This window comes from Doryrhamphus excisus, chromosome 7 (assembly GCF_030265055.1).
Source record: "Doryrhamphus excisus isolate RoL2022-K1 chromosome 7, RoL_Dexc_1.0, whole genome shotgun sequence".
Lineage (NCBI taxonomy): Eukaryota > Metazoa > Chordata > Actinopteri > Syngnathiformes > Syngnathidae > Doryrhamphus > Doryrhamphus excisus.
In genome coordinates, this window is record NC_080472.1 from 1,626,584 (window position 1) to 1,650,497 (window position 23,914).

Sequence of the window (23,914 nt, forward strand, 5' to 3'; positions counted from 1 at the left end):
AAGTGGAAATACAAACAACAATGAAAAAAAAATCAAAAAATTAAATAAAAAAAATTTAATATAAATGTAAATAAAAACAAAAAAAAAATATATACATAAATAAATAAATAAAAGCAAAACTAAATACAAAAATAAAAAACAAGATTCAAAAATTAAAAATAAATACAAAAATAAATGTAGAAATAAATACAAAAATAAATATATAAATAGAATTACATATCAATAAATAAATAAAAGCACTCTGCTCTCATATGTATTTATTTCATGCAGCAGACAATGTCAGCTTGAAATGCAGAAGGAAAAACTATTCAAATGAGGGGGCGGTCCTAAGTGTGTCTCGGGTTGAACTGTTCGCCTATTGGTTGATCGACATGTGAGTGCGAAAATCGACTAGGTATGCCTGCAAACAGCCACAGCAAGAGGAAGTCACCACACCACTCTCAATGGCGGTAAATATGGCTGCAATCTCCAGGGATCTCCGTTTGCTAGCAGATATTTCGGATAATGCTTCCCCGGATTACCTGCTTTTCCGGGTGGAACCCTTATTGGAGCCTGATCTCTCTCCTCCCCGACGGAGCTTTTTCGCACTCACATGTCGATCAACCAATAGGCGAACAGTTCAACCCAAGACACACTTAGGATTAATTTTGGAATCTTGTTTTTAATTTTTGTATTTATTTTTGCTTTTATATTTTATATATTTATTTATTATTTTGTCAGTTTTGGTCCTCCATACAATTTCGATCAATTTCACGGATAATTGTTCGCACGGCGGTCTAGTGGTTAGCGCGCAGACCTCACAGCTCGGACACCAGGGTTCAATTCCACCCTCGGCCATCTCTGTGTGGAGTTTGCATGTTCTCCACCGTGCATGCGTGGGTTTTCTCCGGTTTCCTCCCACATTCCAAAAAAAAAAAACATGCTAGGTTAATTAGCGACTCCAAATTGTCCATAGGTATGAATGTGAGTGTGAATGGTTGTTTGTCTATATGTGCCCTGTGATTGGCTGGCCACCAGTCCAGGGTGTACCTGGACTGAAAAAGAAAATGAATGAATGAATGAATTTCACGGACCCACTTCCCTGGAATACATGCAATGTGTATTATGTACTTGTATTTGGGGCACCAATTACATGTAATTTGTGGCCCAAACCAATTTCCAAACATTACATTTGTCTTATGAAAAAAAAAAAACTTTTTCTTTAATATTTCAACTTTGTGCCACTAAAATGACATTGTCATAATTTCTTTCTCATTGGATTACAACTTTTGCATCAATATTTGAAAAAATATATATATTTGGACTTTATCTCATAAAATAGCTTTTTAAAGAATTTTTGCCATTCAAATTTTATTTTTTTTACATTCTGTTTTTGGTCATAATTTTATTCCCATATAACTTTATTCTTGTAAAATTGCTGATTTTAAATTTTTTTTCAGTTTTAAATTTTTCAAATATTTAAAAAAAATTTTATTCAATAATTTTTCAATGTTCTTTTTGTGATATCACTTTATTCACTTATAAAATTTTCCACCAATTTCCCAATTTTCCAAAATGTACATGTCATAACGAATTTTTCCAATACTGGCCCAAACCAATTTTTTAAAAAATGAAACAAATATTTGAACAGCAAAAAAAGTGTGCAATACTTACAATACTAAAATATTAAAAGTAATTTTGTAAATTTTACAAGACTGTACTTGTGAAAATATTTCTAAATTAAAATAAGTTTTTAATAAAATGTAATTTAGGGAAAAATATGTTAAGAATGTCATTACAAAAATATTATTTCGGAAAAAAAGTGGAAATATTGGGAAAGTACCACTACAAAAAGGTATCAAAGTAGCTTGAATTGAGTGACTTAATTTTTGTGTTCATTGCGTTCAGGATGTACTCACACAAAAACGACTTCAACACGTAACTTTATGGAAAAACTCAAACAGGAAATGAAGTGACAACCGCAGAACACGTCAAGAAATAGAAGTGCTCCCGTCTTCTTCATGCCTCTTCCAGCTCTACCAGCACACCATCGCAGTCTTTGGGATGAAGAAACATCACCGGTTTGCCGTGAGCTCCTACACGCGGCTCTGCTGACAGAGTTCTGATGTTCTTTGCTTTCAGGTCTCTGATTGCAGCATGGATGTCATCGACCTGCAAAAGATGCATGAAACGTTCATTGTTCATGAGCCCTTTTCCGTAACGTACAAGTAGATGGCGACAAACATCGGTAGATGCCTCTGAGGCACAGCGTTCGACTTCGAAAACCCCTGAGCTGCTGAACATTATAGCTGTTTGGTGCCGTACTTGTGCCTTAAACCCACTAGATGCGACCAAAAATGGTGGAACCGGCGTTAGACTTTGAAAACCCCTGAGCTGCTGAACATTATAGCTGTTTTGGTGCTGTACTTATGCCTTAAATCCACTAGATACGACCAAGAATGGTGGATGCCGCCACGAACCGGCGTTAGACTTCGAAAACCACTGAGCTACTGAACATTATAGCTGTTTTGTTGCTGTACTTATGCCTTAAACCCACTAGATGTGACCAAAAATGGTGGATGCCGCCACGAACCGGCGTTAGACTTCGAAAACCACTGAGCTACTGAACATTATAGCTGTTTTGTTGCTGTACTTATGCCTTAAACCCACTAGATGTGACCAAAAATGGTGGATGCCGCCACGAACCGGCGTTAGACTTCGAAAACCTCTGAGCTACTGAACCTTATAGCTGTTTGTTGCTGTACTTGTGCCTTAAACCCACTAGATGCGACCAAAAATGGTGGATGCAGCCACGAACCGGCGTTAGACTTCGAAAACCCCTGAGCTACTGAACATTATAGCTGTTTTTGGTGCTGTACTTATGCCTTAAACCCACTAGATGCGACCAAAAATGGTGGATGCCGCCACGAACCGGCGTTAGACTTCGAAAACTCCTGAGCTACTGAACATTATAGCTGTTTTGGTGCTGTACTTATGCCTCAAACCCACTAGATGCGACCAAAAATGGTGGATGCCGCCACAAACCGGCGTTAGACTTCGAAAACTCCTGAGCTACTGAACATTATAGCTGTTTTGGTGCTGTACTTATGCCTTAAATCCACTAGATGCGACCAAGAATGGTGGATGCCGCCACAAACCGGCGTTAGACTTCGAAAACCCCTGAGCTACTGAACATTATAGCTGTTTTGGTGCTGTACTTATGCCTTAAGCCCACTAGATGCGACCAAAAATGGTGGATGCCGCCACAAACCGGCGTTAGACTTCGAAAACCCCTGAGCTACTGAACATTATAGCTGTTTTGGTGCTGTACTTATGCCTTAAATCCACTAGATGCGACCAAAAATGGTGGATGCCGCCACGAACCGGCGTTAGACTTCGAAAACCTCTGAGCTACTGAACCTTATAGCTATTTGGTGCTGTAGTTATGCCGTAAACCCACTAAATGCGACCAAAAATGGTGGATGCCGCCACGAACCGGCGTTAGACTTCGAAAACCCCTGAGCTACTGTACATATCAGCCATTCGCTGCCCTGTACCTTTCCTTGGAGAAAGGAAACTGTAATTATGCCCTAAACCCACCAGATCGCAACAAAGACCATTAGATGCCTTCAGAACATAATGTTAGACTTTGAAAAATCCGAAACTACTGTTCTGTTCCCACCAGTTCCTTGTACCTGTTTGGCTCCTTGGAAAAAGGAAAACTGCACTTAAGCCTTAAACCCACGACATGCAAACAAAAATGGTGGATGCAGCCACGAACCGGCGTTAGACTTCGAAAACCCCTGAGCTACTGTACATTTCAGCTATTCGCTGCCCTGTACCTGTTTGGCTCCTTGGAAAAAGGAAACTGTAATTCTGCCTTAAACCCACCAGATGGCAACAAAGACCATTAGATGCCTTCAGAGCACAATGTTAGACTTTGAAAAACCCAAAACTACTGCATATTTCAGCTGTTCTGTGCCCACCAGAGGTGTACCTGTTTGGCTCTTTGGAGAAAGGAAAACTGTAGTTTTCCCTTAAACCCATTAGATGCCGCCACGAATCGGTGTTAGACTTCGAAAACCCCTGAGCTACTGTACATTTCAGCTATTCACTGCCCTGTACCTGTTTGGCTCCTTGGAAAAAGGAAAACTGCACTTATGCCTTAAACCCACCAGATGGCAACAAAGACCATTAGATGCCTTCAGAGCACAATGTTAGACTTTGAAAAACCCAAAACTACTGTACATTTCAGCTGTTCTGTGCCCATCAGTGCCCTGTACCTGTTTGGCTCCTTGGAGAAAGGAAATTGTAGTTTTGCCTTAAACCCACCAGATGGCAACAAAGACCATTACATGCCTTCAAAGCACAATGTTAGACTTTGAAAAACCCAAAACTACTGTACATTTCAGCTGTTCTGTGCCCATCGGTGCCCTGTACCTGTTTGGCTCCTTGGAGAAAGAAAAACTGTAGTTTTGCCTTAAAGTTTAAGTTTAAACTTTAAGTTTTGCCTGTTAGACTTTGAAAACCCCTACGCTAATTTACATTACATCTGTTCAGTGCCCACCGGTGCAGTGTAGCGGTTTGGCTCCTTGGTAGGTAGGAAAACTGTAGTCACGCCTTGAGAAAGACGGGTAAGATGCCTCCAGATAGTCTAGTTAGACCAGGGGTCTCAAACACGCGGCCCGCGGGCCAAATGTAGCCCGCAGGACACCAGTTTGAGGCCCCCGCCCTTGATATGAAAGTTTAATGTTAATGCGGCCCGCACAAGTTTGATATGGATGCTGTATGGTATCATGTACCCAGAAAAAATTATTACATTTGATTAATGTTCATTATTAAAGGTTAAATAACTGTTAATAGTTATCCTCCCTATCCGTGTGGAAGTGGTAAGTTTTTGGCTATTTAAGTTGAAAGGAAATAACTTGAAGGCTACCGTTTAGGTGGCTAGCTCTGTAGTTTGCGAGTTAGCATGTGTCTCAAGACCCTGCAGTTGCGCAATATGTTGTAAATAAAAAGAGTATAAATGTGACTATAGTCGTGTTTTGTCATGTCTACAGGGCTCTAATAATGCTTTGTTCATTTTAATATGAAAAAAAATAATTTGTCTACGCACCAACTATATGTGGTTGCTTAAGTTTTTATTATTTGCCGTTTTATTATTATTATTATATTTATTTATTACTGATTGATTTTCTTTATTCTTGATTTGTTTATTTATTTTTCATCTTATTTTGTGTAGAAAAATAAAAATTAAGATATTTGAGAACAGTGGAATGTTTTATCAGAGCTTTTATTGTAGAAAACCGGAACAAAAGCAAAGTTTATTAATTTTTCTGTTTTTAATAAATGCGTTTTTTTGCGTGTTTTTTTTGGAAAACCAGCCTCGCCCAGACCCTAGCTCCAGTGGCCCCCAAGTAAATTGAGTTTGAAACCCCTGGGTTAGACTTCGAAAACCCCTGAGCTACAGTACAAAACACAAGTTTTTGGACACAGGTGTATCGGGCTTTTGCGTACCTCAATACAAATATGGTGCATCCCACCGGACTTGTTCTTCTGTAAAAATCCAGCAATTGGGCTCTTCTCGCCGAGAGGATGGAGAAGCTCCAGCTTTGTGTTGCCGAGCTCCACGAACACGGTGTAGACACCATGTTCGGGTAACGGCACCTTTTCGCTCACTTTGGCGCCGAGAACATCTCGATATAAAGACGTGGCCTTGTCCATGTCTGGGACAGCAATGGCAATATGGTTGAGTCTGCCTAGATTCCACAGGGACCCCGGGATGTTCTGATGGAGGGATGCTGTGGTCGAATGAAATCTCAGGGATGTGAGTCGAGAACATGTGGAAAGACCTGCAACTGAAATATTATATTTTTAATTTAAGCTTAATTCTAGCAGCAAGCATTTCCTTTTAAAAAAAAACATCTCTCAACATCTGAAAAGCGTCAACAAGACAAACTACGTTTAAGAGTAAACTACGTTTTCGTGTTCTACAAGTTCTTACTCCGAATTTTACAGGTTATCGCATATAATACCACTTTTAATATTCATTAAAGTCTCAAAGAATAACAACTTTAAGTCTTTTTTTACAGAACCAACCTGCAACCTTCAAAACAACGGACGCCATCTTTGAAGCGGAACAAAAAAAACAACAACACAAGTGTTTCCGGCACAGCGTATTTATGTGCAACACACGAATCACTCACATGCGTAGCTAGCGATGGCTAACGTAGACGAGTCGATCTTGTTGGAGGAGTGTTTAAAACAACTTAACGTCAACACACAGCAACCGGAGAACTTTCTGAGGCAAGTGTTACACCTCCAAGTTGTTGTAATATATTGTAAATATATTGTAAATATATTTTAATTTTGCTTTAGCGAGGTAGCGATAAGCTAGCTTAACGGCTAACTTTAAGATAACTATGCTAATTGACGTATACTGTAACGTGTATCTTTTATCTTTATGAATGACATTAAATGGAAAAAATGGCGCCAATGATATAAATACAGAAACTATACAGTTACCAAAACTTGCTAGCTTCATGTTATTGATGTTTCTCATTATTGCAAAAACATATTTGGACAGTATTGTTGGCACTCATGTAATAAAATGTTTGCCTGTCCGTCTAATGCAGGGGTGCTCCCACTTTTTCAGCATGCGAGCTACTTTTAAAATGACCGAGTCAAAATGATCTACCCACTACAAAAATGCAAAACATCTATTTATTTTCAAATGTATTAAGGATTATTTGTACGTACAATGTATGTTGATGTACCTTACATAACAAAATGAGCCAATATTGCAAAACACACATAATTAACTATTAAAATTTTTTGTAATTACCTGAGTTTACTTTGATGACTTGCACTGAATTGAACCAGCCAGGGATGCATAGTCCGGACAGTAGCTGCTGATAGCCAGCCTCAAGCACACTTCCAAATGTTTATCAGTCATGGATAATATCCGTATCATAATATCCGTATAATATTCCATATCCGTATGGAAGTGATATGTTTTTTGCCTTTTTACTTGGTCCAGCTCCTTCACTCATTTTAGTGACCATAAACTTTAGCGAGGGCTTAAAATCTCGCAATTCGCCGACTAGCTTAGCACTTTGCATCGTTGTTTACGCATGAGCGGTGACCTAAAGGTCAAAATTCAGTTGTCATCTGACTGGTGGTCCTGTATGTCAATCAAGTAACAGGGATGGATGATAGGCTGACATCGTAAGTTCTGCTGCACTTAGAGACGTCGTTTGATTTGATTGGTCACCCGAAGGGCAACATTCAGTTGTCATCTGAATGGCTGCCCTGTATATCAATCAAGTGACGGCATTGATGCTGGGATGATATTTTTTTAATGTCACGCCGCGATCGACCAGCGATCGACCAGTACCACCTCCGCGATCGACCGGTAGCTCGCGATCGACTTAATGAGCACCCCTGGTCTAATGGTTGTGTTTACATTTACAGCCTTCAAGATGCCGCGGCATCGGACTTGATATCTCTCACCAAGACCCTCTATGACCTCCTCAAAGCCCAGGAGCCGGCAGAGTATCATGGCAGCCCGTTGGTTGAGCTGGTGGTGAAAAACTTGGACGAAGAGCAAATCTGGCAGGAGCTCGAGCTGCAGAACTCCGCCGTGCTAAAACATTTTAAAAATGCAGTCGACGAGGTTTTATGCGATGAGACGTTGTCCGTACTGGAGGAGGAGATGGAAGAAGAGGATGGCGAGGACGATGAGGACGATGACGACGATGACGAAGGAGGGCTTGATGCACATATGGACGAGACAGAGGAGGAGGAAGAAGAAGAGGAGCCAAAGAAGAAGAGTCGTCAAAAACTGCCGAATCGTTCAGCCGAAGACGACACAGATGAGGACTCGGATTTAGATTTTGATGTCGATGCCCTGGAGAAGCGAGAGAAACAAAAACGGGAATCTGCAGATAAACGTTCCAAAAGGCCGGGCCTTCCCTCGGAAGTTGATGATAAGTTCTTTAAACTCTCCGAGATGGAGTCCTTTCTCGATGACATGGACAAGCAGGAAGGGAAGCAACACCAGGATGAAAACGATGTTGACTACTTCCGCGACGTGCCGTCTGATGAGGACGACGATGATGATGATGATGACCTTGACCTGGAAATGTTCTCCCAGAAGAAGCACAAGGACACTACGGTACGAACTGTGGTACTTTGTGAAACCTCTTTGTTTGTATTGAACGACTCTTTACTACAGGCGAAGAGCTCCAGGGATCTGAAGTACAAAGACTACTTTGATGCTGCGGACGGAGCCGTGGCGGAAGATGCTGAGGAGGAAGACGAAGAGGAAGAAGCCGCCGATGATGATGATGATGATGCTGATTTTAACATCGACGAGTAAGAGTTATTTTTTAAAAAGAGTCAAGTGTCAAAGGAGTTGATCACAATAGATTATACCCGTCGTCCATCTTCTTATGTTACCAGGAGCAAAGACACAAGCCGATCTAAAGCCTCCGGTAAAAAAGTGACCTTTAACCTTTCCGGAGATGAGGACAGTGAAGGGGAGGACCTTGAGGACATTTTCGGAGGAAATAAAACAAGTTCTGCGAAATCTGAATCCAAGTCCTCGTATGAGAAGTGTCAAGAAAAGGTAACTGGAGTTATGATTTTAATAAAAAAAATATATATATATTGACAATTTAGCATTCACAGACCAACTAATTAGTAGATTTTTTTTTAATTTTTGGAGAAAAAATATGAATTTAATTTTTTTTCCACAGCAAACACATTTCATTGACAAATATTTGTGTTTATATATATATTTTTATATATATTTTATAAAATATATATAATATATAATATATATTATATATAATAATATATATATATTATATATATATATTATATATTTATATATATATATATATAATATATGTGATTCTCATATTATTTATTGAAAACCTGAATGAAAAGCAGGTTTATCCACCTATGCTGGGTCCCTCCAGTCGCATCCGCTGCTTCACATTATTTATTAAAAGCCTGAATGAAAAGCAGGTTTATCCACCTCTGCTGCGTCCCTCCAGCCGCATCCGCTGCCACACATTATTGAAAAGCAGGTTTATCCACCTCTGCTGGGTCCCTCCAGCCTCATCCGCTGCCTCACATTATTTATTGAAAACCTGAATGAAAAGCAGGTTTTATCCACCTCTGCTGGGTCCCTCCAGCCGCATCCGCTGCCTCACATTATTTATCGAAAACCTGAATGAAAAGCAGATTTATCCACCTCTGCTGGGTCCCTCCAGCCGCATCCGCTGCCTCACATTATTTATTGAAAACCTGAATGAAGAGCAGGTTTATCCACCTCTGCTGGGTCCCTCCAGCCTCATCCGCTGCCTCACATTATTTATTGAAAACCTGAATGAAAAGCAGCTTTATCCACCTCTGCTGGGTCCCTCCAGCCACATCCGCTGCCTCACATTATTTATTGAAAACCTAAATGCAAAGTAGGTTTATCCACGTCTGCTGGGTCCCTCCAGCCGCATCCGCTGCCTCACATTATTTATTGAAAACCTGAATGAAAAGCAGGTTTATCCACCTCTGCTGGGTCCCTCCAGTCGCATCCGCTGCCTCACATTATTTATTGAAAACCTGAATGAAAAGCAGGTTTACCCTCCTCTGCTGGGTCCCTCCAGCCGCATCCGCTGCCTCACATTATTTATTGAAAACCTGAATGAAAAGCTGGTTCCGAAACGACTTTCCCAGTCACTTTCCCATTTGCTGTGCACAGATGTCCCATAAAATCGAGGAGTTGGAGAAAGCCGCCCTTGCTGGGAAGTCATGGCAGCTGTCCGGAGAAGTGACGGCGAATAGCCGCCCGGAGAACAGCATGCTCGAAGAAGATTTGGACTTTGAGCAGGCGTCTAGGACGGGTAGGTAGTTTTGGAAGATGTAAGTAGTCCTAAGGGGGTTTATGCCAGGGGTGTCCAAAGTGCGGCGGCGGGGCCATCTTAAGGAGTATATTTATTAGTTTAATAAAAGCAGGAGGGGCGGCACGGTGGTCGAGTGGTTAGCGCGCAGACCTCACAGCTTAGAAGACCAGGGTTCAATTCCACCCTTTTACGTTTTTTCCACAGCAAACACATCTCATTGACCATACTTGTGTTAGATTCTCACATTATTTATTGAAAACCTGAATGAAAAGCAGGTTTGTCCGCCTCTGCTGGGTCCCTCCAGCCGCATCCACTGCCTTCTGCAGCGCAGGGGCGGAGCTGATTGGCAGAGGGGATCTCTGTTTTTAAGCAAGTATCGTCCGAAGTCGATACCGTCTTATTCTAGTCGATATTTTTAGAGGGCTGCATGGGAGACGAGTGGTTAGCACGCAGGCCTCACAGCTAGGAGACCCGAGTTCAATTCCACCCTCGGCCATCTCTGTGTGGAGTTTGCATGTTCTCCACCGTGCATGCGTGGGTTTTCTCCGGGTACTCCGGTTTCCTCCCACATTCCAAAAAAAACATGCTCGGTTAATTAGCGACTCCAAATTGTCCATAGGTATGAATGTGAGTGTGAATGGTTGTTTGTCTATATGTGCCCTGTGATTGGCTGGCTAATGTCTACTATATTGGCTGGTAGGAGAGTAACGGTGACTATAGGGGTGTTATTTTATGGCTAGAGGGCTCTGATACAAGGTCGTAAACAGGTTTTTTTTTATACTGTAATGATAAAAATATGGCTGCACGGTGGAGGAGTGGTTAGTGCGCAGGCCTCACAGCTAGGAGACCCGAGTTCAATTCCACCCTCAGTCATCTCTGTGTGGACTTTGCGTGGGTTTTCTCCGGGTACTCCGGTTTCCTCCCACATTCCAAAAAAAAACATGCTAGGTTAATTAGCGACTCCAAATTGTCCATAGGTATGAATGTGAGTGTGAATGGTTGTTTGTCTATATGTGCCCTGTGATTGGCTGGCCACCAGTCCAGGGTGTACCCCAAAGACGAATGAGGGCTGACTGACTCGTCTCTCTTTTTTTAGCTCCGGCCATCACAGAGGAAACCACGCTGCAGCTGGAAGACATCATTAAACAACGAATCAAAGACCAGGTTTGAGTCCAAGGATTATTTTTGCCTGCGTTGATTTATTTATACCGTGTGTACATAAATCAAATCAACTTTATTTGTATAGCACAAAAAACAATTACCACAATTAAAAGGGAAAACAATTACTAAGAAAGCCCCTCCCTCCTACCCTCAATATTAGACACCCACCCCCACACACACCCACCCACAATCACACACAGTAGGGTGACATGTCATGGCACTGAGGATCAAGGAAACGCCACCTTTGGGGCCGTCCACACAGACGGGCGGACCCCCACATCAAAGGGAGGAACCCCCAGCCGCCCGGGTCGAAGGGACCCAAGGATGGCACCCCCTCAGCAGACCCCGACACAGCCCCCAGTGTGGAGGACCCACTGGAGTTAAAAGCTAAAAACTAAAAGCATAAAATAGGACTAAAAAAAAGTTAAAAATATTAGTTAAAAGCCTGATTAAAAAGTTGTGTCTTTAATAATTTAAAAAAATATATATCAACAATATGTAACCTTTGACCTTTTTTTTTTCTCCAAGGCATTTGATGATGTCGTTCGCAAGGAGAAGCCCAAAGAAGAAGTGTTTGAATACAAGAAGAGGCTGACGTTGGACCACGAGAAGAGCAAGCAGAGTCTGGCAGAAATTTACGAACAGGAATATCTCAAGTTGACACAGGTTCAAACTTTGGTCTCATTTTTTTTACACTTTAACATACGCGGTGGTGCATCATTTTGTTTTTTTTTAACAAAGATTTTAAAAAAAATTCTAATTCAAAACAATGTCCTGTCAATAATTTCAGCAAAAGACAAAAGAAGAGGAAAACCCAGCTCATGTGGAAATCGAAAAACTGATGGACTCGCTCTTCTTAAAGCTGGACGCGCTCTCCAACTTCCACTTCACACCCAAACCAGTAAGTTGTGTTTTTGTGTTTACCGCTACGAGGTTGGCTTGATCCTCACGAGGGTCGCTGGAGCCGGGTACACCCTGGACTGGTCTGGTCGCCAGCCAAATACAAGGCACATATAGACAAACAACCATTCACACTCACATTCATACCTATGGACAATTTGGAGTCGCTAATTAACCTAGCATGTTTTTTTGGAATGTGGGAGGAAACCGGAGTACCCGGCGAAAAACCCACGCATGCACGCCAAAGAACATGCAAACTCCACACAGAGATGGCCGAGGGTGGAATTGAACTCGGGTCTCCTAGCTGTGAGGCCTGCGTGCTAACCACTCGTCGACTAGAATAAGACGGTATCGACTTTCGAACGATACTTGCTTTAAAACGGACATCCCCTCCGCCAATCAGCTCCGCCCCTGCGCTTCAGAAGGCAGCGGATGCGGCCGGAGGGACCCAGCAGAGGTGGACAAACCTGCTTTTCATTCAGGTTTTCAATAAATAATGTGAGAATCTGTGCTGTGGAAAAAATGTAAAATTCATATTGTGATTCATATCATTGAATCTTATTTGGTGGAAATTCATTTATCACTGATGTTTCCTTTGTGTCCCCAGGCTGCGCCGGAGGTGAAGGTGGTATCTAACCTGCCGTCCATCACGATGGAAGAAGTTGCCCCAGTCAGTGCAAGCGACGGCGTGCTTCTTGCTCCAGAGGAAATAAAGGTCTGGAATACATTTAGTATTTTCTCCTGACTACATGTAAAAAGTCTAAACCCACTTCTGTCCAATCGAAGGAGAAAAACAAAGCGGGCGATATCGTGGGTGCGACCGAGAAGACGTCCACCGACAAGAAGCGCGAGAGACGCCTGAAGAAGAAGGTGAAACATTTCAAAATCAAGGAGAAAGAGAAGAGGCAGAAGCTGAGAGAAGCCAGTAAAGCTGGAGACAACAAAAGGCTGTCAAAGGCTCAAGTCGCAGAAAACCTGAAGAAAGTCACCAAAGGAGGCAAAGCTACCATACTCAAGGTGAGTTGCCTGTTTAGTTCCCTGAGGTCGGGGGTGTCCAAACCTTTTCCAGCGAGGTATTATTTTATGTATTGAGTTATGGACTCCTCTAGAGCAGCTCCACACAATAACCAGCAGAGGAAGCTTTCCAGGTCATAAAATACCACTCAAACGTTGCGTTTAAGGGGAACTATTATGCTCATTTTTTTGGACTCATTTTATGTATTGAGTTATGGACTCCTCTAGAGCAGCTCCACACAATAACCAGCTGAGGAAGCTTTCTCTGTAATAAAATACCACTCAAATGTTGTGTTTAAGGGGACCTATTATGCTCATTTTTTTTTTACTTATTTTATGTATTGAGTTATGGACTCCTCTAGAGCAGCTCCACACAATAACCAGCAGAGGAAGCTTTCCAGGTCATAAAATACCACTCAAATGTTGTGTTTAAGGGGACCTATTATGCTCGTTTTTTTGACTCATTTTTTTATATTGAGTTATGGACTCCTCTAGAGCAGTTCCACACAATAACCAGCAGAGGAAGCTTTCTAGGTCATAAAATACCACTCAAATGTTGTGTTTAAGGGGACCTATTATGCTATTTTTTTTTTACTTTTTTTATGTATTGAGTTATGGACTCCTCTAGAGCAGCTACACACAATAACCAAACATAACTAAACATTTTTTTTTTACCTTTTTTTGTAATATAATTTTTGCCCCTACCTAATTATCCAAAAATGACCACTTTATACTTTTTTTCTCATATTATATATTTTTTTAATATGTATTTAATATTTAAACTCTATGCTAGTAAAATGCCTTTTTTGTCATCATATTACGAGGTCTCCATGTAGGTTTTAATGGATGTGGAAGAACCCGAAGTACCCGGAGAAAAACCCACCCCCATTATGGCACCGTACTTGTAATATAGACATTTTGCTTAATGGCGGCCATTGTTTTTCTAACAATCATGCTCAAATTTAGAAATGTCAACGGCTAGATGTTTTGAGACTCATTCTGCTTCTTTGTTTTAGGATGAGGGAAAGGACAAGGCGCTGCGATCTTCTCAAGCTTTCTTCTCACAGCTGCAGGATCAAGTAAAAAGCCAAATAAAAAGTGCAAAGGGCCAGCCTGCAAAGAAAAAACACAAGGACCTTTCTGCCAGCAAACTCAAGTTATAATGGCCGATGCGTCGTCTGAGCAGATGGTTTTATTGTACAGAATCCTCTTTACATCTTTGTAATTTGTTTGAATTAAAATCATTCAGTATTGTCAATTGTCTTTTTTTTTTTACTATTGTGTCATATAGTACAGTATTTCTGCACCAGGTGTTTTTTTCTGCATATTTTAATATTTTTCTTTCACTTTTACTATACGACATCATTACTACAATGCACAATTAAATACGTCATTGTGTTGACTTCCTGTTTTATTTGTTGGAATGGAGGCCCAACCCTACAGACAAACTCTGTGACGTCACAACATCAAATCACGGAAGTGACATTTGAGTTGCTGTGGACTTGACTGCTACTGACAGGTTAGTCGTCGAAATATACTGTTTTGTCTTCAAGTAAAGTATTAATTGTGTTTTATGGAGGTTTATTGGTGTTGTTTTACTACTTAAAACGAGTACTAGGTAGCACTTTGTGGACAGCTCGCGCACTGAGCGGGAGCTATGCATGTTACGTAGCTTTGCTAGCTTGTGTCAATAGACTAGCAAAACAATGCTTGTTCTCGGTAAAAAAGAGAAAAGGACCCACCCGTACGTTTTTTTTTTAGTTTATTCGGTTATAAAGCTCGGGGAAATTGTGTAAAATGTGAATAACATATTGGTTTGTAGTCGCTTTGTCGTGAAAACACGGTTCGAGGCTAATGTTTAGTAGTAGTAGCACTAAGCTAGGTCATGCACACCAGCCAGTATTTTTTTTAGTCTTAGGTAGTATTTTTGGTGGTTTTATTTGAAGTGTTGTGTTTTTTTTTAATCCCTGCGATCTGTTGGTCACCCTCACATTATTTAATGTTAATGTTAATATCGATACTATAGGTAGTAGCAGTATTGAATCGATACCACCGTAATGAGATCGACATTGTCCTCGGTGTTATTTTTTTCTTCATCTGTTTATGTTGATTTGAAATGTTTAATATTCAGTTCTTGGACACATTTGAAAGTATCAGTATCCGCATTGCTGGCGCTGTATTTACAAGGTATTGGATCGATACCAAAGTGCTCATCTCATGTCCACTTAACCACCGATCAGAGCCATTAGTGATGCTCGGAGGAGGCTTCAAATCAGAGAGGTTAAGAGTCAACCTCCGGCTCGTCATCAACCGACTCAAACACCTCGAGAACAAGAAAAGTGAGTCTAACTCTACAAAATAGAGAAAAAAAAACATGGCGTTGTCTTATGTCATGTTATGCTTGCGTCCCTTCGAATAATTCACCAATGTAGCTGAGCTCGCGCAAAAGGCTCGCAAGGAGATTGCGGACTACTTGGCGTCGGGAAAAGATGAGCGGGCGCGGATCCGTGTGGAGCACATCATCAGGGAGGACTACTTGGTGGAAGCCATGGAGATCCTGGAGCTTTACTGTGACTTGCTACTGGCACGTTTCGGCCTCATTCAGTCTATGAAGTAAGTAAAGCGTCACCTTGATGACAGCAGAAATGTCATGGCCGACATTTCACTGTGTATGCATTTGTCCAGTTGTTAAATATTTGTGTGTTTTTTAATCAGGGAACTGGATCCAGGCTTACAGGAGGCCGTGTCCACCCTCATCTGGGCTGCCCATCGCCTCCAGACGGAGGTGACTGAATTAAAGATCGTAAGTACTCTTTGAAAAGCGCATAGCAAAATGACACCGGATCTGTCTGTCTAGTCCGGACATTTCGACCGTCTAATTTAACGGTGTTCAAACTGCGGCACATTCTTTAAATTAAATTTAACATGACAAAAAAAAAAAACAAGAGAAAATTAGCAGTAATTTTATAGGAATTAAGTTTATGAAGAGTAAAAAAAAAGCTGTAATCTAAATAAAAAGTCATACTGTTCCCAGAATAATGTCATAATATCATGAGAAAAATAATGTCATTTTAGTTGCATCAAATTTGAAAAACACACAATGAATAAACCTGTAATTTTTTGGAATCTTACAAGAATGGAGTCAAAAATATTATTATTGGAATAATTCTAGTCATAATTATGAGAAAAACATTTTACAAGAACAACGTTCGAGTTGGAAATGTAAAAAAAAAAAAAAAACCTGAAGAAATTAAAAAGAAAATTGCTTTAATTTTACCAAAATAAAGTCAGAATATCAAAATAAAAAAACTCCCCCCAAGAAAAAAAGTGTTACATTTAATTCACATAAATCTGAAATATTTTAATATAGTTGTAGTATCAGGAGAAGCAAACAAAATAAAGTGGTACATTTTTAAAATTAGGTTGGGGAAAAAGTTAGAATACTGTGGGAATAAAGTCAGAATATTACGAAGAAATATCAGGACAATTAAAAAAAAAACAAGCAAAATGGGGGGAGCAAAAAACAATAATGGTACAAATAATAGGCTTTTTCACCTACATTCATTTTTGATTATATCAACTAAATGAATACATTATGAATGTAAATGTGACTATAGGGGTGTTATTTTTATCTAGAGAACTCTAACAATGTAAAAAAAAAAACCCATTCATTTTCTACCGCGTATCCTCACGAGGGTCGTGGGGGGTGCTGGAGCCTATCCCAGCTGTCTTCAGGTGAGAGGGGGGGTACACCCTGAACCGGTCACCAGTCAATCACAGGGCACATATAGACAAACAACCATTCACACTCACATTCATACCTATGGACAATTTGGAGTCGCTAATTAACCTAGCATGTTTTTTTGGAATGTGGGAGGAAACCGGAGTACCCGGAGAAAACCCACGCATGCACGGTGAGAACATGCAAACTCCACACAGAGATTGCCGAGGGTGGAATTGAACCCTGGTCTCCTAGCTGTGAGGTCTTGCGCGCTAACCACTAGACCGCCGTGTCGCCCATATTAAAGCGATATTATTTTACATTTTATTTTATGAAAAACAAACAATGAATAAACCTGTAATTTTTGGAATGTTACAAGAATGGATTCAAAATATTATTGGAGTAATTCTAGTCAAAATTAGGAGAAAAACATTTTACAAAAACAAAGTTTCTAGTTGGAAATGTTAAAAAAAACAGAAGAAATAAAAAAATACTTTAATTTTACCAAAATAAAGTCAGAATATCAAAAAACTTTCAAGAAAAAGCGTTACAATTTAATGGAAAAAATTACAAATAATGTCGCGTAAATTTTAAATATTTTAATATAGTTGTAGTATCAGGAGAAGCAAACAAAATAAAGTTTTAATAAATAAAATAATAATAATTTTTTGGGGAAAAAGTTAGAATACTATGAGAATAATATCAGAATATTACAAAAAAATATCAGGACGATTAAGAAAAAAAACAAGCAAAATGGGGGTGAGCAAAAACCAATAATGATCTGAGATACTTATATAAAACATATATAGACAAAATATCAAAGTGTCATCTTTTCATTTTTCACTATGTGGCGTTTGATGGAAAATTGGACAATTTTATTCCTAATTGCTCCAGGTATCAGACCAGTTGTGTGCCAAGTATAGCAAGGAATACGGCAAGCTGTGCAGGTCAAACCAGATTGGAACCGTCAATGAAAGGGTAAGCATCCCTGGGACCGCCTTGCCTGTGTTCAAGAGCGCATGCAGCCTTTAAAATATTAATTTCCTCGCAACCTGAGCCAACATCGGATCTGCTTGCAGCTGATGCACAAACTCAATGTGGAGGCCCCTCCCAAGATCTTGGTGGAGCGCTACCTGATCGAGATTGCCAAGAACTACAACGTACCCTATGAACCTGACGCCATGGTCCGGGTAGGCATTCCAAATGTTTGCCGGTCAGGATGATGTCATATGTTGTGTTTACTTACCGTTGCGTCACTTTTTTCCCCCCCCTGACAGCCTGAGGTGAATCATGGAGAAAACACAGACCTCATTGATGTGAACAGCCACAAAAAATCAGGAGGAGGTGGAGGAGGGTTTACTGCTCCTGCCGTGCCCATGCCCATGCCTAGGACCACACCTTTCAACTACCCACCTCCCAAAGGAGCGGTAAGATATTTCCTCTATCTAAAATACTATAGCTATTTACCAATGTATGAAACGGGGGGTGTCCAAAATGCCTGGGGACCATTTGCGACCCGCAACTGTTTTTTATTGGCAAAGTCAAAAAGTATAATTTCACAAGAAAACTAAAAAAGAAAAAAAAAAAACAATCAGCTGTAAGAAAGATTCAGAAAAAAAGAAAAATTCAAAATATTAAGAAAAAAGAGGTGTAATTGATCAAGACGACAAGTCATAATTTCACAGGAATTAAATAATAAGAGCAATAATAAGAGCAAAATTTTCAAAAAGTTATATTATAATAATATAATATAAAAAATATAATAATATACAATAATCATAAAAACATAAAACATAAAAATAATAAATAAATAAATAATAAAGGCAAAATATAAAATATATGAATATATATAAAAATAGAATATGAGTTAAGTTATATTAATATGATATAATATATATATATATATATAATATAACATAAAATAATAAAATAAACTAAGAATCATAATAAAAGTAAAATATATATATAATACAAATATAATAATATGAGTTATATTATAATAATTAATTATTATTAATTAATAATAAATAACAAAATAATAATTATAATATAATATAAGTTATATTATAATAATATAAAAAAATATAAATATAAAATAATAAAATAAATAAATAAAGCTGGGATAGGCTCCAGTACCCCCTGCAACCCTCGTGAGGAAAAGGTTGAAAAAGCGGTGGAAAATGAATGAATAATAATAATAATAATAATAAAGTAAAATATATATTATAAAAATAGAATAATATGAGTTAAATTATATTATAATAATATAATATAAAAATATGTAATATATAAAAGAATATAACATAAATAAATAATAAAAGTAAAATATAAAAAAAAAATTAAAAATAGAATAATATGAGAATAAAGTCAAAATATTGTGTAAATAAAGTCATAAAGAAGAAAACTAATTTTTAGATTTTCCTAAAAAAAAATCTATTGCTTACCTCCCAGGAACCATTCAATCCGGCCATTGGATTCAACTTCCCGCACGCCATGGAAGGAGGGCAACCCCCTCAGCTGCCCACTTCTCCCCCCACATACGAGTCTGTAAGTCACCCCCCCCCCCCCATCCATAAACACCCTTCTTCTTCCCACAGACAGTCCAACAGATGGACAGACGGACGAAGCCTCACACAGGGAAGAGCAGTTCACTTTGCTTCTGCTTCTGCATTTCGGCCCCCCCGATCCAAACTAAACATAAATAAATCTAATAACCACTAACACACCTGACATTTTATCAAACTCAATCTCACTAAAGGTGACGGTTTCCCAGGAGCATCTGCCTTTTTGTTTCTAAGCTTATTATGTTATGCACTAACACAGCATAATCCAGGGGTGGGCAAACTACGGCCCGGGGGCCACATCCGGCCCGCCAAGTGTTTCAATATGGCCCGCCTGTTTTTTTCCAAAGTATTTCATTTAAACTCGACACATAACCTGGCATCGTGGCTTGGGCCAACTTTTTGATGCTTGAGGTAGCTGCTTTATCAATTTCGTTATTTGATGTGGTCTGTTGTTTACAAAATACTCCTGGAAAAAGGAGCACAAGCACAATAATAGTAATAATAATAATAATAATAATAATGTTGTCAATAATGATAATACTACTATTATATTAATGTTGTTGTTAATAATATTAATATAATAATGGTAGTAATATTACAAAATACTCCTGGAAAAAGGAGCACAAGCACAATAATAATAATAATAACAATAATAATAATAATGTCAATAATGATAATAATACTACTATTATATTAATATTGTTAATAATATAATAATAGTTAATAATAGTTTTTTTATATTATATATAATATATAATATAATATATATAATATATATATTATATAATATATAATAATAATATAATATAAATAATAATATAATATAAATAATATATAATATAAATATAATAGTTTATTTTTATATTAATATATAATATTAATATAATAATGGTAGTAATATTATTATTAACAAAATAATAATATAATAACATTACTATAACTAATAATAATAATAATTCTAATAAAAATAACAACAATAATAATAATAATAATACATTTATAACACACTTTACATCAAATAAATGATTTCAAAGTGCACATATAGCAGATTGCATGACACTTTTACATGTAAAATATGTGTAAAAATCTAGGTGTAAAAATGGACTGTTACGTGTAAAATACTACATAATCCCCCCCCCCCCCCCCCCCCCCCCCCCCCCCCCCCCGTCAATTTTGTTGAATTAATGCGGCCCGCGAGTCAAAAAGTTTGCCCACCCCTGGCATAACCCATACTGCAATATGACTATGGATGAAGAACACTTCCTCTGTTTCAGATTGATGACCTCACTGACAATAACTCTCTTCCTTCCCAGAGCACAGGTGAGTCCAACCAACCATGGGTAGTAATACTTCATATTATATCGCAATATTCAACTCTAAAACCTTAGTGGTCAATAGTGGTTATGCTCACGAGGGTCGTGGGGGGTGCTGGAACCTATCCCAGCTGTCTTCGGGCAAGAGATTGGGTACACCCTGGACTGGTGGCCAGCCAATCACAAGGCACATATGGTAATGGTAATGGTAATGGTTTAATTTTGATTTGAACATGCATCAGATTACAATTGAATGCATCACATAATCAGTTCCCAGTTCCACATGTCCAAAAGGAGTAGGAAGAAGCAAAGCTTATTAAATCCTACCCCTCCATCTGGTACCTTTACAATCAGTAACTGTTACATTTGTTCACTTCCTGCTTTCATAATACAGTTTAAGGTTTTTTTATATATTTTTTCATTCATTCATTCATTTTCTACCGCGGGGGTGCTGGAGCCTATCCCAGCTGTCTTCGGGCGTGAGGCGGGGCACACCCTGGACTGGCCGCCAGCCAATCACAGGGCACATATAGACAAACAACCATTCACACTCACATTCATACCTATGGTTCTTTGATTATATCAACTAAATGAATACAATATGAATGTAAATGTGACTATAGGGGTGTTATTTTTATCTAGAGAGCTCTAACAATGTAAAAAAAACATTTATTTTCTACCGCTTATCCTCACGAGCGGCACGGGGGTGCTGGAGCCTATCCCAGCTGTCTTCAGGCGAGCCAGCCAATCACAGTGCACATATAGACAAACAACCATTCACACTCACATTCATACCTATGGTTCTTTGATTATATCAACTAAATGAATACAATATGAAAGTAAATGTGACTATAGGGGTGTTATTTTTATCTAGAGAGCTCTAACAATGTAAAAAAAACATTTATTTTCTACTGCTTATCCTCACGAGGGTCACAGGGGTGCTGGAGCCTATCCCAGCTGTCTTCAGGCGAGCCAGCCAATCACAGTGCACATATAGACAAACAACCATTCACACTCACATTCATACCTATGGTTCTTTGATTATATCAACTAAATGAATACAATATGAATGTAAATGTGACTATAGGGGTGTTATTTTTATCTAGAGAGCTCTAACAATGTAGAAAAAAAAAACATTCGTTTTGTACCGCTTATCCTCACAAGGGTCGTGGGGAGTGCTGGAGTCTATCCCAGCTGTCTTCGGGCGAGCCAGCCAATCACAGTGCACATATAGACAAACAACCATTCACACTCACATTCATACTTATGGTTCTTTGATTATATCACCTAATGAAAACAATATGAATGTAAATGTGACTATAGGGGTGTTATTTTTATCTAGAGAGCTCTAACAACGTAAAAAAAAAACATTCATTTTGTACCGCTTATCCTCACGAGGGTCGCGGGGGTGCTGGAGCCTATCCCAGCTGTCTTTGGGCGAGCCAGCAAATCACAGTGCACATATAGACAAACAACCATTCACACTCACATTCATACCTATGGTTCTTTGATTATATCAACTAAATGAATACAATATGAATGTAAATGTGACTATAGGGGTGTTATTTTTATCTAGAGAGCTCTAACAATGTAAAAAAAAACATTCATTTTGTACCGCTTATCCTCACAAGGGTCGTGGGGAGTGCTGGAGCCTATCCCAGCTGTCTTCGGGCGAGAGGTGGGGTACACCCTGGACTGGCACATATAGACAAACAAGGGGTGGGACTATAGGGGTGTTATTTTTATCTAGAGAGCTCTAACAATGTAAAATAAAATGGCGAATCGGATGAAAGTTTTTCCCAGCGATGCTTACAGTCCCTTGCACATTTTGCCGCAGGTCCCTCGACCCAAATAGACGACTGCGCTCTCCCGGAACTTCCTTCTGTCCCCGACACGCTCCCGACCACCTCCTTCGGCGGAAACGCCACCACGTCGGATGACATCGACTTTGACGATTTGACACGACGCTTTGAAGAGCTGAAGAAGAAGACTTAAAGACCCCAACGCACGGGCCGCCGTTCTCGTCTGTAGGAAGTAAAACTCGGCTCCGAGTTTGATCGATACATATACAGTATATACATATATGAACCAATACATTTACTCTTACCTCATATTTAATAATATGGACAAATTTCTGAGGTTATATGATTGCTCACACTTGTAATCATCTGTTATTTCCGGATTTTTTTTCCCGTTATTTGCTAATCTATCTAATAACCAAAAAAAAAAAATCATGCCTTGATTATTTGCACGGGTTGTAACTCTTATCTGGATCATCTTCATAATTCTTCATTTCTCACCAGAGGCCTTGCCAGTCTGTGCTGCATTCACTGTCCATCAAGACTGGATACATGTTTTCAAATTTGTACATTTTACCCGTGAACAATCGTCAAAACAAAAAGGTTTATACACATTTAACTGTCACACGCTACATGCATACAGATAGATAAAGATACGTTATTTGTAATAAATTAGTCTAACCGATAAAGTGAAACTAGATCACCGCGAATCACGACTCTTACCTTATTAACCCTAACCACACCCAGCTCTGCTTGCATGGCTACTGGCCTAGCCTTGGAAGTACAGTATTTCAGTGGTAGAACTGCTCCCCTTACTACTTTTCTGTGTTGGACTATTAGGTGTTTTGCTTGTATAATAGAATTAATAAAGTCTATTTGGAATTGCGTTTATATGTGTTTATATGGGAGACAATTTACATTATTATGAGATACGTACACCTTCTATTGTATTGTACATATGGTGTTTTTTTGACTGGGTTTGTTTTACTGTTTAGGTTCCGAGACCATTGATTTTATTATTAGCTACTGTAATTTTGTGGAATTTTAGTCAATTTTAAGCATCAGGTTGTCTTTGAACCTCAGATATTGTTCATTGACTTCCTCAGATGCAGTAAACATAAAAAATGGAGGTGGCGAAGATCGAGAAGTGGGTACAAAACAAGCATACTGAGCAAATATATATTTCATGCCATATTCTGGAATAGTCACATGACTAAAAAGGTTTACTATATGTCACTTACTGTATGTCAAAGTCAAAACCATTTTAGGATATTTAAAGTGTTAGTGACACGTTTTTACCAAGAATGAATCATACATTCTTTTAAACAATTCTAGGCATAATAAAAGGATTTGTGAGATGTAAATATCCTGTGGTGATACGTCATCTGATCTTGTGAAAGCCCCGCCCCAACCGAAACAGTGACGTCACGACAGAAGAACACGGAAGTGAGCTAGGACTATATAGTAGTAGTAGTAGTAAAATAGCGTTAAAACCCTTCTACGTGCTCCAGGGATCTTTTACGAGCATAGGGTATGAGTATGTTCTCTTTATTTA

General features: G+C 39.0%; 3 protein-coding genes and 1 long non-coding RNA gene across 4 annotated transcripts in view; 3 read left to right on the forward strand and 1 right to left on the reverse strand.

Moving 5' to 3' along the window:
* Positions 1-2,756, forward strand: part of LOC131131971 (uncharacterized) — a 205,854-nt gene extending 203,098 nt beyond the window's left edge. The window contains exon 2 of the long non-coding RNA XR_009130287.1: positions 927-2,756. This is a non-coding gene — a long non-coding RNA (uncharacterized LOC131131971). The remainder of the gene's footprint in view (positions 1-926) is intronic.
* Positions 1,908-6,140, reverse strand: mcee (methylmalonyl CoA epimerase). Its single transcript, XM_058077057.1, has 3 exons — positions 6,079-6,140; positions 5,497-5,837; positions 1,908-2,151 (listed from the first exon to the last, which is right to left on the reverse strand). Exons 1-3 carry the CDS (start codon positions 6,104-6,106, stop codon positions 1,999-2,001), a joined length of 522 nt encoding a protein of 173 aa, XP_057933040.1. The 5' UTR covers positions 6,107-6,140; the 3' UTR covers positions 1,908-1,998.
* Positions 6,120-14,273, forward strand: mphosph10 (M-phase phosphoprotein 10 (U3 small nucleolar ribonucleoprotein)). Its single transcript, XM_058077042.1, has 11 exons — positions 6,120-6,285; positions 7,453-8,155; positions 8,216-8,355; positions 8,443-8,608; positions 9,746-9,887; positions 10,984-11,051; positions 11,577-11,714; positions 11,839-11,949; positions 12,556-12,663; positions 12,735-12,965; positions 13,979-14,273. Exons 1-11 carry the CDS (start codon positions 6,200-6,202, stop codon positions 14,123-14,125), a joined length of 2,040 nt encoding a protein of 679 aa, XP_057933025.1. The 5' UTR covers positions 6,120-6,199; the 3' UTR covers positions 14,126-14,273.
* A 112-nt stretch (positions 14,274-14,385) lies between these two features.
* Positions 14,386-23,246, forward strand: ist1 (IST1 factor associated with ESCRT-III). The gene is made up of 10 exons (XM_058077047.1): positions 14,386-14,481; positions 15,203-15,301; positions 15,395-15,575; positions 15,678-15,765; positions 17,578-17,661; positions 17,763-17,873; positions 17,961-18,110; positions 19,135-19,230; positions 20,522-20,567; positions 22,398-23,246. The coding sequence occupies exons 2-10, from the start codon at positions 15,214-15,216 to the stop codon at positions 22,553-22,555; spliced, it is 1,002 nt and encodes a 333-aa protein (XP_057933030.1). The 5' UTR covers positions 14,386-14,481; positions 15,203-15,213; the 3' UTR covers positions 22,556-23,246.
* The last annotated feature ends 668 nt before the right edge of the window (positions 23,247-23,914 follow it).

What these genes read in the sequence shown, in the direction of transcription:
- mcee (XM_058077057.1), bottom strand. Translation starts at nt 6,106, where the DNA reads ATGGCGTCCGTTGTTTTGAAGGTTGCAG. An exon ending in CGTTGTTTTGAAGGTTGCAG is followed by an intron (nt 5,838 to 6,078) that starts GTTGGTTCTGTA and finishes ATAATATTTCAG; the next exon opens with TTGCAGGTCTTTCCACATGT. An exon ending in TGCACCATATTTGTATTGAG is followed by an intron (nt 2,152 to 5,496) that starts GTACGCAAAAGC and finishes CATCTTTTGCAG; the next exon opens with GTCGATGACATCCATGCTGC.
- mphosph10 (XM_058077042.1), top strand. Translation starts at nt 6,200, where the DNA reads ATGGCTAACGTAGACGAGTCGATCTTGTTGGAGGAGTGTTTAAAACAA. An exon ending in CAACCGGAGAACTTTCTGAG is followed by an intron (nt 6,286 to 7,452) that starts GCAAGTGTTACA and finishes TTACATTTACAG; the next exon opens with CCTTCAAGATGCCGCGGCAT. An exon ending in TGAGCAGGCGTCTAGGACGG is followed by an intron (nt 9,888 to 10,983) that starts GTAGGTAGTTTT and finishes CTCTTTTTTTAG; the next exon opens with CTCCGGCCATCACAGAGGAA.
- ist1 (XM_058077047.1), top strand. Translation starts at nt 15,214, where the DNA reads ATGCTCGGAGGAGGCTTCAAATCAGAGAGGTTAAGAGTCAACCTCCGG. An exon ending in TTGGAACCGTCAATGAAAGG is followed by an intron (nt 17,662 to 17,762) that starts GTAAGCATCCCT and finishes ATCTGCTTGCAG; the next exon opens with CTGATGCACAAACTCAATGT. An exon ending in AACCTGACGCCATGGTCCGG is followed by an intron (nt 17,874 to 17,960) that starts GTAGGCATTCCA and finishes CCCCCCTGACAG; the next exon opens with CCTGAGGTGAATCATGGAGA.